At 38.3% G+C, this 13,660-nt stretch overlaps 7 protein-coding genes across 7 annotated transcripts; 4 read left to right on the top strand and 3 right to left on the bottom strand.

The window, feature by feature from the left end:
* Positions 1 to 2,649: 2,649 nt before the first annotated feature.
* Positions 2,650 to 4,941, bottom strand: ACF2 (Acf2p; the record flags this gene model as incomplete). Its single annotated transcript, XM_043193151.1, has 1 exon — positions 2,650 to 4,941. One exon carries the CDS (start codon positions 4,939 to 4,941, stop codon positions 2,650 to 2,652), a length of 2,292 nt encoding a protein of 763 aa, XP_043051539.1.
* Positions 4,942 to 5,359: 418 nt separating this feature from the next.
* Positions 5,360 to 6,505, top strand: GBU1 (uncharacterized protein; the record flags this gene model as incomplete). Its single annotated transcript, XM_043193150.1, has 1 exon — positions 5,360 to 6,505. The coding sequence occupies one exon, from the start codon at positions 5,360 to 5,362 to the stop codon at positions 6,503 to 6,505; it is 1,146 nt and encodes a 381-aa protein (XP_043051538.1).
* An 89-nt stretch (positions 6,506 to 6,594) lies between these two features.
* PGA14 (Pga14p) lies at positions 6,595 to 7,227 on the bottom strand (the record flags this gene model as incomplete). The annotated part of the gene is made up of 1 exon (XM_043193149.1): positions 6,595 to 7,227. One exon carries the CDS (start codon positions 7,225 to 7,227, stop codon positions 6,595 to 6,597), a length of 633 nt encoding a protein of 210 aa, XP_043051537.1.
* An 827-nt stretch (positions 7,228 to 8,054) lies between these two features.
* Positions 8,055 to 9,722, bottom strand: SRP1 (karyopherin alpha; the record flags this gene model as incomplete). The annotated part of the gene is made up of 1 exon (XM_043193148.1): positions 8,055 to 9,722. One exon carries the CDS (start codon positions 9,720 to 9,722, stop codon positions 8,055 to 8,057), a length of 1,668 nt encoding a protein of 555 aa, XP_043051536.1.
* Positions 9,723 to 10,073: 351 nt separating this feature from the next.
* KQ657_002377 (uncharacterized protein) lies at positions 10,074 to 10,856 on the top strand (the record flags this gene model as incomplete). Its single annotated transcript, XM_043193147.1, has 1 exon — positions 10,074 to 10,856. The coding sequence occupies one exon, from the start codon at positions 10,074 to 10,076 to the stop codon at positions 10,854 to 10,856; it is 783 nt and encodes a 260-aa protein (XP_043051535.1).
* Positions 10,857 to 11,246: 390 nt separating this feature from the next.
* KQ657_002376 (uncharacterized protein) lies at positions 11,247 to 12,731 on the top strand (the record flags this gene model as incomplete). The annotated part of the gene is made up of 1 exon (XM_043193146.1): positions 11,247 to 12,731. The coding sequence occupies one exon, from the start codon at positions 11,247 to 11,249 to the stop codon at positions 12,729 to 12,731; it is 1,485 nt and encodes a 494-aa protein (XP_043051534.1).
* A 160-nt stretch (positions 12,732 to 12,891) lies between these two features.
* On the top strand, positions 12,892 to 13,584 carry KQ657_002375 (uncharacterized protein; the record flags this gene model as incomplete). Its single annotated transcript, XM_043193145.1, has 1 exon — positions 12,892 to 13,584. One exon carries the CDS (start codon positions 12,892 to 12,894, stop codon positions 13,582 to 13,584), a length of 693 nt encoding a protein of 230 aa, XP_043051533.1.
* Between the last annotated feature and the right edge of the window lie 76 nt (positions 13,585 to 13,660).

Below are 13,660 nucleotides of genomic sequence, written 5' to 3'. Positions count from 1 at the left end.
TCGTTGTAACGGTTTTCTTAATGAATACTTGAATTTTACAAAAATACATAGAGGAAATAATCCGATATTTGGACCCAATGTTCAACTATTACACAATTTATATTGCACCGAACTGTTTCTGGCTTTATTTACGTTACTTTAGGACTGTCATACCGCTACCAAAACTATAGTATTGTTGTTTCGAAACTCAAAATGGATTAATGACATAGAGAAATGGGGATCGTGATAAGAATAATAATTATAACTGCAAGGAGATACTAACTAATGTCAATTGATATCGATTGGAGAAAGATATCAGATGAATCTGTAATAGCAGAGTCACTTGGGGTATTTCTTGATGATCATATGAAAACAATATCATCCCCATCGTTCATAGACAACTTATCAGTAACCAGAGTATCATTAGGGTCAATACATCCTCAGATCACCATACGACATACTGGAGACCCTTTCAACGACTTCTATGAAGCAGATGAATCAAGCGAGCATAATGGCGAACACTCTGACGAAGTCAAGAACTCCAAAGAACCATCCTTCTTTAACCCACTAAATTAAGTAAGTCCAATTGCTCTTGATAGATAAACGATGCTGAAAAACATCAATATCTACTTAGAGTAGATTAAACTGTAAATATTTATAGGACAATTCTCACATTGCTCCTTTGAAAGTCGTCAATAGAGTTCAAACATTTTTTATTTGTTTGGAAGATTTGCAGCATTTGCTGCCAACAATTTTAAATTCTATTCATATTTCTTGATGCTATTAATTAGATCTCAACTAGTGTGATTATAACTGTTTTCGTCTACGTCTATTTAACTTTCAAATACGAATAATGTTTTGTTCGGCGCAATATTACTGCGGGCTCTACGACTCAAATCTGACAGCACATAGCTCGAAACACTGCTGCTTTACTGGCTATTGACGTCGAGTTTGTAGACCATTCACTCTATCCTTTTGCTTCGCACTAAGTTATTCAAAGGGTCCACTGTATCTGACGTAGACACTTGTCCCAACGTTCCTAGTAGTTGTAAATTATCTTCTTCATGTATTCCGTAGCCTATCAGGAGAGTTATACCTTTACCAAATACTCCAATACAGGATTGTACTATGCAACTCACAAATGTTCGGTTAAACCTCAGGTTGTCGACTATAATCTTCAAAAACCCATTTTCGGTAACTCCTACCAAAAGTTCACCCGGCATTCCTCTGTAAAAGAAGCACCTTAGCAAATTAATCGCATCAACAGCTACAGAACCATTAGGCCTTAGTAGGCCTAATTCATCAGAAGTCCGCAACACATAACCGTCCGTATTATTGACGTCGAGTTTGCAGACCATTGACTCTATCGTTTTGCTTCGCACTAAGTTATTCAAAGGGTCCACTGTGTCTGACGTAGACACTTGTCCCAACGTTCCTAGTAGTTGTAAATTATCTTCTTCATGTATTCTGTAGTCTATCAGGAGAGTTATACCTTTACCAAATACTCCAATACAGGATTGTACTATGCAATCCACAAATGTTCGGTTAAACCTCAGGTTGTCGACTATAATCATCAAATCCCCATGTTCGGTAACTCCTACCAAAAGTTCACACGGCATTCCTCTGTAAAAGAAGCACCTTAGCAAATTAATCGCATCAACAGCTACAGAACCATTAGGCCTTAGTAGGCCTAATTCATCATAAGTCCGCAACACATAACCGTCCGTATTATTGTCCCTAGCACCACATATTTGGCACCACCAACACATAATTGTTAGAAATAATGCAGGGTTCATCATAGCCGTTTGTCTCACAAAGTGTTTGTTTAATGCTAAACTACTTATCTTTTGCCAAGCAGAACTAAATGGGTATTCTTTGGAAGAGATGGCATAGATTTCTGGTAATAATACCTTTTGAATAATATTAGTTTTATATGTTTACCGCCTGCAATAGTATTATTTATTGTACGCGGTGCCTGTTCATTTTTCGAGGTTTATCTGCCTCTATTTATACCCCCTTTCTTTCGCACTAATATTCGTTACCCCATTCTTACTCACAATTTCCAACTCACTCTTTCCGTACTACTTCATGCGCGCTGCATTAAAAGCTTACGAAAATATGACTCATATAGGTAAATGACGTCATGTTAAATAAAGGTCTAACATGCTATTCTATGTGTTTGAAGGAGTAAACTCCCTAAAGCTGTCTACCAATTAACATCAGTTTAGTATTAGTGAATTCAAGTGCTAACGAACGTAAGAGTACCCGTCATTTCTAACGTTTTAATCTTGATTTCTTTGAAAAATAATACATTTGATACGAAAACATTACTCCAGATTGACAATCCGTTTTAATTCAGTGAAATGTTGCAAAATTGTAAATATTACAAGTAGTTGTCATTGGAGGTCAAATCTAAACTATTTTTCATGTACTGCTGACCAATTAGATCTTTGTTGCCATAGAACAAGTTCATCTACCAGTTTAAAATATATCAATTAAAGCCAACCTTTGCATTAAAGACAAACTAGACACTTTGCACCATCTTCAAATAATTTAGCATATTGTTTTTCTACTGGAATATTAGGAGCTTTTCTCTTCACTGCTTCTGCTGGAGTAAACCATATAGTATTTGAAGCAATGATTACAGAGAACTAACACAAAGATGACCATCTATTTAGATCCACCAATACCACCTGTGAAAGCCAAACTCCATGTTCTAGACATACCGTTATCAATCAAATTATCTTGCCAATCAGAACGCGCAAACCATTGATATGACCTTTTGGGATCATACAAGGCTAAGTTAAGCATAAGAATCCCCTTCCAGCCATCAGGTATGCTATCGATAATTGGCTGCAAATGTCTTTCCCATTCTTCTTGAACAAATCTAGGACTTCTTATATAAGAAGATATTGGTGTAATAGGCAACATATGAATCCCATGAATCCATTCGTTAGCAATACTTCCTCGACCAAAATAAGTTGAAAAGTCAATCTTATTTTCAAAAGATATACCAGCTACTTTATTACCGATAAAATTAGCAGGCTGATCATTGTTATCGTCCAGGAATAACATATACTTGTTCATAGCTCGCCTCATTACCGAAAGCATCAAATTAGCACGAGCTTCCATGTTACGATCACCAATTACTTTGGCAAATAATTTCATTCCATAAGCGAAGTGGTAATCTTCTGATGAAGATTCCTCATCTTTCCCATCACCAGAAGCAAAGATTCCATGAGCAAATGAATGGCCATGAAACCAATCAAATGACCGAGATTCTGGAAACAACTTATCGTTCGAATTAGGTGTTGCTACATCACGCAACAATGTAATTGCATAATCTCTCACAAGACAGTTATTCTCTGTAAGTATTGAAGGATCGACATGTGCAACTAGAGCAATTGCATGGATATGATAACCATAATGGAAATGATGATCGTTATAATTTGAATTTCCAAAGTCAGCTCCTGGATCAGCAGACGAAATAAGACCTTTCCAAGTAGAGTCGTAAACCAACGGGAACTTTTGCTTGTTTGAAGCAAATATGTTTATTGCTTCTTTGATTCGAGGAAGCAAATTTCCAGTGAGTTCATTATCCTGAAGGATATCATTGCAAACATACAATATGTAAGCAAATTTGTCCAAGATTTTTCCTGAGGTGTACATTGAATCAATGTTGGCCATTGCAACAATATCTTGTTGAGATTCTGCCCTTGCAGCGTTGCGAATCATTTCCTTTTCAGAGTCAGAATAACATGGCTCAGATTTGGAAGAGACCGACCAAGGTAGCCAATTAATATCAACAGGTAATTCTGATTCAATCATCGTTAAACTATTTGTTTGGAAAGCTTTCATCACCCCTTTAGTAGGAGAATCTAAAACAAGATCAGTTTTGCATTGGTTTGATTGTTGATCAAGAACTTCATGCTGATGTGGTAAACACCAAACCATACCTTTACCTGATTGTGAGTTTCCTTGTGTTTCATAAGCAAAGGAATATGTACCCTTTTGTCCATCAACCTGACCAATCAATTTTACTGATGTTTGGTACATCCCAGCACTCGAATCATAATAAGGCGAATCTCCTTTACATACCTGAATGGTACAAGACTGATTGGAGTCACCAACAATTGTGTTAGGGTCTTGTAAAACAAGTTGAGTGCTATCACCAATTACATAAACACTCCAAACAACATCGTTAAATAACCGAGCAATGTATTTTTTGGTGCTATTATTCAATTCAATACATTTACTAAATTCCTTAATCCCAACCTGAGATGAAATAATAGGTTTCAAATTAGTATAAATGGCAGTCACATACCCCATACCTTGTACTAAAGGAAATACAATAGAACCCGAACCAACAGCCATTTTACCGGTGACAGACATTTTCTGATGATTAGATAATTCTAAAACTGTATCTTCACATATACCTTCACCTGAGAGGACAAGAGATTTTATTCTTGGAGGATTGAAGTAGAATTGAACGGGGTTACAACCGGGATCTGGACCAAACACTCTTTGACCAGCATCAGTATGGTTTAGTGCAAACCCATTGACTTGACCAGGTTCCTTAGATAACCACATAGAATAGGGGAGGGGCCAAATGGGGAAACTCTGGTCTTCTAACGTTAAGTTGTTATAGAAGTTATTTGTTTGGATAGGTTTGTCGGATGGGCCATATGAACAACCCTTGGGCTTAACATCATGTTGCTTTTTGGGGTAAAGCAGAGGTATATCTCCTTCAGCAATGGCACCTGAAAAGATATTTACTCCATTATCAATTGGTTGTGCTAACACTTTCTGTGGTTTTGTTGGAGGTATTTGGGCCGGCGGTCTATTGTAAGTTGAATCGGAACCACTTGGTGTATCAATTGGTTTTTGAAGAGAATGTTCTTGTTGCTTAGGATCCACTCCAAGCCTTTCCAACCTACTTGCTAATCTCTTTACCAAACCCATGGCTTTTATTAACTCTTACAAATGTATGTTGACGTTTTCGGAATTTACTGTGGAACTTAATTTTCTCCACAGAATTTCACCTGGGCAAGAACCAGATCGTTTGACTCCACACGAACAATATCCAAACAGCAGTAGTCATAATCGACTACTATAGTCCCATATTTTTGCTCATGCTATAATATCTTTATCATCGGAGAATTTCTCCAACGGACTATTCGTAGTTTGTAGTTGTAGTTGTTGCAGTGGTGGTGAGTTTGGTAAATTGGTCTTTAGCGCACATTGACCCTTTTGGGAGAAGATGTTCCGCATTCAATGTCAATTCCGCACCCGCTAAAGAATAATGGTTATCTAATCGTATAAGAACCACCTCCAATGCTCCCTCTATAAATGTAAACTCCTCACAGCAAGATCAGTAGAAATGAAGGTGATACCATTGTTGAGTTTGGCAAGTGCTGTTATAGCCATCTCTGAATACGAGGATGACATTTATGGTTTCAAACATATGCAAAATGCATCACTTGAAGATATGTGGGATGGGTTATGGCCATTTCAAGGCATCAACACGTTTGCCCATTTAGATTCACATAAATGCTTGGTTGATCGTGAATCGAAATACGACGTGGCGTTAATAGGTGTTCCATTTGATACAGCTGTTAGTTATAGACCCGGTACAAGATTTGGACCAAGAGCCATAAGACAAGCATCTCAAAGACAAAATGCGTTAAGAGGCTTCAACCATAGAGCTATGTTTAACCCCTATCAAGATTGGGCCAAAGTAATTGATTGTGGAGATATCCCTGTTACTCCTATGGATAATAGTATTGCCTTTAAGCAAATGACCCTTGCCTTTGAAGAGCTTTTATTACTGAGAAACTCCTCTCATGTACCCAATAAACCTCCTAAATATGTGGCTCTAGGTGGTGATCATAGTGTCCTTTTACCTCACATCAGAGCTTTGAATAAAGCCCACGGACCATTGAATATCATTCATTTTGATGCCCATTTGGACACCTGGTCTCCTGATAAATATCCATCGTTTTGGCAGTCAGCTACCAATGATCTTAATCATGGGTCGATGCTTTGGAAAGCTCATCAAGAAGGTTTAACCACTAAACACAATGTTCATGTCGGTGTTAGAACTCGGTTGTCCAGTCTTGCTGATTACGAAGATGATGATACTCAAGACTTTCTTCGTATTGAAGCAGATGATATTTGGATCTATGGGGTTCACCATGTGATACGTAGTATTCTTAAACGAGTACCCAAAAATACTCCAACTTATATATCTGTTGATATTGATTGTTTGGACCCCGGGTTTGCTCCAGGTACAGGGACTCAAGAACCCGGTGGATTATTACCTCGGGAATTAATCTACATACTAAGAGGTATTGATGGATTGAACTTGGTTGGGGCTGATATTGTTGAAGTTAGTCCTGCTTTTGACTCCTCAGAAATTACTGCGACAAATGGTGCCCAAGTAGCTTTTGAGTTGATAACTAGTATGGTCAAACAGGGCAAGACGGATCTTGCTATTACTGAAGTAGAGGAGGATAAAAATCAATAATGTTTATACAAAAGTATATACGAAGCGAATAGAGAAAGCGAAGTAAACCGTAGTGAAATAAAATGAAAGGGGGTATTCAACTCATTCGCTCAAAGAATTAAAGCAATACCAGCAGCAGCAATACCGGCAGCACCAAGTCCATAAGGAGTGAAGGAACCAGCACCACCAGTTGCAGAGGTGGTAGTGGAGTTAGAACCATTTTTAGTGTCCCTTGCATCGACCTTACTCTTTTCAGCAGCTTCAGTTTCAGCAACATAAACCGTAGTAGTGGTTGGGTTCTTGGTTCTATCGAATTTACCCCATTTATGAGTACCAGTTGGAGTAGGTTCCTTGGAACGAGGAGTATTGTTGAATCTACCCCAAGTGTGAGTACCAGTGGGCTTTTCTTCCTTTGAACGAGGGGTGTTGTTAAATCTACCCCAGGTGTGAGTACCAGTTGGAGTAGGTTCCTTGGAACGAGGAGTATTGTTGAATCTACCCCAAGTGTGAGTACCAGTGGGCTTTTCTTCCTTTGAACGAGGGGTGTTGTTAAATCTACCCCAGGTGTGAGTACCAGTTGGAGTAGGTTCCTTGGAACGAGGAGTATTGTTGAATCTACCCCATCTATGGGTGTTGGTACTACCATAGAAAGTTTCAGTTACGGTTGTTGGTGCATGTTTTTCCTTAGCAGAAACAACAGTAGCAGCTCCAAGAGCAGTAACAGCAACAGTAGAGAACTTCATGTTTCGATGAGCCAATCACAAAAGTAAACGTTAAAAGTTAAAGCAATTGCCTAAAGAAAGAGAGTGAGAAGAGTTTCTGTTTTAGTTAAAGTTTGACAGTTTTTTATTATCAACTTAGCAATTTTTCCATTGGGTCCGTCGTCTCTCACCAGCTCCACCCGGAGTGCAGGACTGCGATAAAAGAAATTCTGTTTATAAAATAAACCAAACTAGCAGTCGTGCACAAATTACCGATGTGCAAATTCCCTCATTCTGGCCAATAAGGATTGAGCCACAGGCAGTTGAGGACTTTATAGACTTTAACGTATATGCGTATGTGTACATTCAGTAGCACATCTCTACTTATAAATATGCATGTACATAAATACGTACATAGTATATAAGTGAAAACTACTTATGCATCGCATGTAAATGTATGCGTGCAAGCATGCGAAGACATTTACTGAGGAAATTAAGTTCGTAAATATGATGTCGGTTGGTATATGAACTACCGACATTGACATCGGGCCGAACCGACCCCGTACAATTTGAGGTATATATTACTATTGTAGTATTAGTATTAATTATCCACTATTTCCTTCTATAACGACCAAATAAAAGAAATAGTATTAGAGTTGAACTATATGAGAGCCTCTAAACAATGTCTTAATGACAATGTAACTAGAGGTATGTGTGTAAGAAACTATATGTAAGTGGCTGATGCATGAAGAAGAGTAAATGGAAACTTGACTAAATAGAAATAGAGATAAAACAGACATTATAAAAACGTAAAACCGTTAAAATAAGAACATCATCATCAGTCAAAAAAAGTCGTTCGTATATTTTCTTTAAAAGTTGAAAGATTGTTGAGGTTGATCTGCACCAAATTGAAATTGATTACTATAAGCTTGTGGAGCAATTTGATTATCATCAAAAACATCTTCTTCTTCTTGGAAGTAACATTCAATGATTTTATAAGCCTTTTCATAAACTTTATCATTGGCACTGCTTTGACATGAGAAAATGTTTTCTACCCCACCAGCTTCCTCAATATATGAAGCATATTGATTAGTTGGAGAACCATTAGCTTCCTTTTCCATTTCACCCATTTTCAAAATATTCTCTAAAGAATCCAAAGTAACTTCTAAAATCTTGGGTTCACCAATAAGCAATAATTCACATAATGGTTTAATACATCCTTGATTAACCAAATATTTAATTTGATCAGGTTTTGCTAACCCACCAGATGAAGCATTTGAAATTGCCCAACATGCTTCCTTTTTAGTTTTATAATCTCCACTACTTAATAAACGAATAATTTGTGGTATCAAATTAGCATCAATAACTGCTTGGATTTGATCGGTATTACCAGCAGTTATATTGGAAATAGTCCAACAAGCTTCCTTCCTTATAGTTTCTTTACTTGAAACCAAAAGTGGTCCTAAAGCAGGTAAAACACCAGAATTAATTACTGTTTGAGTTTGTAAATCATTGCCAGTGACAATATTACCAATACCTCTTAAAGCTGGAGTTTGAACCAAAGTAGATTCATGACCCAATAATTCAACCAATCTTTTAGGAATACGAGCATCGACAACTGCTTGAATGGCTTCAGTTGGCCCATCACTTAAATAAGATACAGCCCAACATGCATCAATCAAAGTCTCTAAATCCAAAGAATAAATTAACTTTGATAAAACTGGAATGGCTTCCTTTACGATATCCCAATTTGGTGGAGGATTCTTTCCTCTACATAAATTGGATAAAGTCCAAGTAGCAGTTCTGGTCAAGGTAACTCTACTGGTATCAAATAATTTCAAAACAGGTTCCATTGCATTACATTGTAATACGAAATCTCTGTAATCAGCATTATCACCAGCAACATTACCCAAGGCCCAAATAGCTTGTTCTTTAACTTCTGGAGATTCAGAATGTAACAATTCCACAAACAATGGAATGGCTCCTGATTCAACAACAGTTCTGGTTTGATCAAAACTACCAGAAGCAATGTTCGTTAAAGCCCAAGCTGATTCCAATTGTAAGATATCTGGATGATTTGGTCTCATGAAATCAACCAAAGTTGGAATAACCCCTGATCCAATTACCAAATTGATTGGAGGATTATGTTCTCTGGATAAAATTTGACGGAATTTAACCGTGGCTTGTAATTGACTATCGAAATTAGATGAATGGATCATTTCAACCAACCGAGGTAAATCTTGAGTCAACTTGGCAAAAAATTGCGATTCATCATGTTGTTCACTATTGGCTCCTCCTCCTCTGCTTCCATCTAACATGCCATCTTCAATATCTTCCTCACCTTCCGAATCATTAGCATCTGCAGTGTTATTATAGTTTCTTCTTTTAGCTAAAACCTCATCTCTCTTTTGCTTTCTTAAATCAACTTGGTGTGTTTCTCTTCTTCTTCTCAACTCGTCAGTTTGGAACCGGTTTTTGTTCTTGAAGTTGGTTCTTCTGTATTCGGGGATAAACTTATTGGTTGTGTCGTCCAGCATAGTAACTGATGATGGCTAAACGGGTATTTCAGGGGGAAAATGGATGAATGGGGTCCACTCAAATATTCAAATCAAAGCCACACACTAAAGTAAGTAACTGTTGAGGTAAATCTGGGTGACGTCGATGTATCGTGTTACGGCAATGTAATGTGATCTATCAGATGTCGTTGCAAATAGAAGAAGATCTGGTAGCATGATGGGAACAGGGCATTTGCTGTATTTTTTTTTTCACACCAAATTTTTGATACAAAAATGTCGCGAGACATAAATTAGAAAGACGTGAACAAACTATTACTACTACTACAACTACTACTATTGTTACTCCTATTAGCAATAATATTATTCACCAGCATGATACGATTGAACACAAGCTTAAACAGAAACTTGTTTTTGAACGGAAGCTTGTCCCTCAACCGGTTCAAGTCCAAGACCAGTTTCCGTAATGAGGAAACAAATGTCAATAGCGATGATGTATGGACCGAGAATAATCCGTGGTCACCGTCATTATATACTGACGTTGTTAAGGTGGTTAAACCTGGCACATTGATGACCAAACAAACACTCCCAGTCCAATATCGATTACTGTATCAACCGTTATATGAGGCCCCCTCTGCCAAATACGTGGCCATGTTAAAACGGTTAACTCTTTCCTTTACTGTATTGGGAATGTACGGAGCTAAGATTATCTGGGATACTCCAATGTTTGACGACGTATATGCTGGAGCTATTTTGATAACTACCAGTATACCTGCTATGTTTGTGCAATACAAGACTAGAGATTACGTTACCAGAATATGGAGATTGTACAATAAGAATAAGCCTCAACTGTTGGAGAATCTTATAGGAGATGAAAAGTTGATCATGGAGAAGTTAAACTTTACTGGAGGAAGTACGTACAATGAGTTGCTTCCCATAACTAATAACAAATCCTTGCAATTGGCACCAAAATCAAAGTACCCTTCATTAACGTCGTACACATCGTGGGAATCGGTAGACGAAGAATCCAAGTTCAAATCGTATTTTTATATTGTTGATGATATTGGCGGTATGAAGATGGATAGATTGTGGGGGATAGTAGAACATAATTCTGGTGTTGATAATGGAAGGTATATGGAACAAAGCAGTCAACAGTGACCACTTTACATTGAATGTGTATATAGTATAAAGACGTCTTGTATAGTCAATCAAACTTGTGATAACTATATCTAGCACACCACAGCACTGTGCATCGCACTGCATTGCCCTACACTGACATTCCATTGCATTACATTACACAGTGGTGTTAAATTACGTTCTATATGTACATGCGTGTTGTGTGTTCATGAGTGTTATGTGTGCTATGTGCTCATGTACGTTGTTAATGCTGGTCATCACTACTGCTGCTTGTGCTTGCCCTTTCCCGCAGTACGTAATTTTTCCGAACGATGCAAAAGCCGTACGGGCTAATAACAATGGGAAAACTCGTTGTATTTCATAAATTCCTTCACGACATTGACTATAGCCATCACTATAGCTGTTCATACCATGAAGTTCTTCCATAGGAAAGCCAAGTCTGATTCCACGACCACGGAAACTACTACCACAGATGACAAGAAGACAGATGTAAAGTCTCAGAAAGTGACGACATCGGGGTCAACTTCAGAACACACTATTTCCACGACATCCACTGAAGAAGAACTTCCTTCCGCTACATCCACAGACCATTCTACTTCTATTGATGTTAAGGCTCTGGTGGCCGCAGAAAAGTCAAAGCTACAGAAACACAAGAACCAAACCAAGTACTTGATTCGATCACTAGAAGACGAAGATGAGGAAACGAAAAAGAACACGGAGATAAACTCCTTGTTGTATGGTACGAGCAGTGATACAGTCGACATGTACAAGCTTCAAAATAGTTCGTCAGATCTTCTTGGAAGACTTTATTACGATGATTACGATTCAGACTTGACTCCAACAGTTTCACTTACCCCCGTTACCAGTGGAGAAACCAGCGGTGGCACAATCCCTTCCAATGAGTATATTCTAGAACGGATAAAGTATAGTGGCAACAAATCAACGGCTTCCTCAACATCAGATATGTTTGGCGGTGGTACTGATACAACTATTCTGTCTCCTAATCCTCGTCATCCCGGTCATCATAAATTGAAACGGGGAATCACGTTTGATGCTTCCACAAACAACCATCACAGCACCATTACGTTGAAGCTGAAACACGAGCACTTCAAGTTCAGAAGAAACAACAAGAATTACTTGGTGGGGTTTGCTGGGGATCTGACATCGTACAAGGCCATCGAATGGCTCTTTGACGAGATGATAGTCAACGGAGACACGTTGATTGTGTTGCATGTATTGGATGATAAGTCTCATCTGACCATTGACCGTGAAAAGGCACAATTGATTATGAACCAAATCCAACTGTTAAACATTCGTGATAGAAAGATCGCCATAGTATTGGAATTGGCACTAGGCAAACCCATGGTCTTACTACGGGAGGCGGTCGAGGAATATGATCCTCAAATAATGGTCATTGGGTCAAAACATTATAATGAAGCTTCTTCAGCTGAAACAGGAGGAGGTGCTCATCATAGAAGAGGATTCATGTCCAAACAATCAATGTCCAAACACTTTTTGGAATGTGCATTGGTCCCGGTGATCATCATCAAATCCACTTATGTTCATGAAGACGAATTAGTGAACCCCATTGAATCAGAAACCTATTTCCAAGATTGGCTTAAGCAAATTGATTTAACGGGCACCTATATGAAAGAGAAGAAACTGTTAAGTAGATTTCTTAGTCCTTCATCTTCCAAAACAGATTTAACGTCCTTACGGCCCACCCATTCTGCTAAGGATAACTATCTTCGTCCGTCTCTTTCCAGAGACAACCTGTTACTATTGGAACAAGAACTTAGAGGTAGAGATTTATTGTCCCCTACTAATTCAAGACTGTCTAGTCGTTCCAGATCACAGCAGAGATCTAAAGCCACCTTTAGCTTATTCCATCACTAGTTCGAACCGCGCGTGGAACAAAAGTACCCGACTAGCAACGGCGACGCCATGTGCACGACCACAACAACGTGCAGTACTTAATTACTTAAGATTTAATCCGTGGTGTTGGTAACGTTGCTTCTTATCAACGGCTTTACTATTCATTCTAACTTCCATCGACATGTCACGAAGAGTGGTGGGTAACCCCGTTATCGGAACCATCACCGCAATCTCTTTAATTATTGGTGGTTGGGGTCTTTTACAAATCACCGGCTTTGAATTGCCGGAAAACTTGGCCGGTGCCGGATGTTGGCAGTTTTTAACTAACCTTTCCTTACTTTATACGTTGCTTGTATTTGCTATTGGTACCTTGGCTCATATGTTCCAATCACCCGTATTATATTCATTAAAGAACTACTTACATCCAATTGCGTTGGCTTTAGAATCAGTGGTGGCTCTGGTTTATTGGCCCTTAAGATTATTTAAACCACAATTGATTCTTACAAGAGACTTTTTCCTTCCCATGGATGTTGACTTGGCTATTCATCTTTTACCAGTGGTTTCTCTCTCCATTGATTACTTCCTTTTTATGCCTAAATGGCTGTTGTCTCATACATCTGCTTTCCTGTTTGTCACGTCGTTAGCTATGGGGTATTACTTGCTCTTGAAACAGTTGGTGGATGTGGAAAATGGAGCCATTTATCCTTATCAGTTTTTGAACGTTGATACCGAGTTGGAAAGAATCGTCATTTTCTTCATTGTGGGGTTAACAGGATTTCTTCAATACTTATTCCTTCAAAAACTTTATGATGTCATAGTTGACGGAGAATATAACAAGCTTACCGACAATGAGAAGATCAAGAAGACTACTTGATAAAGAAAACTATTTGATTTGGTTCCCCTTGCGTAGACTGGCAACTGCAACATGTGCTATATGTCGAAATCTAGCA

This window comes from Scheffersomyces spartinae (genome assembly GCF_019049425.1).
Source record: "Scheffersomyces spartinae strain ARV_011 chromosome Unknown scaffold_2, whole genome shotgun sequence".
Taxonomy (NCBI): Eukaryota; Fungi; Ascomycota; class Pichiomycetes; order Serinales; family Debaryomycetaceae; genus Lizanozyma; species Lizanozyma spartinae.
Note: the sequence above shows the minus strand (reverse complement) of the source record. Positions and strands in the feature narration are given on the sequence as shown.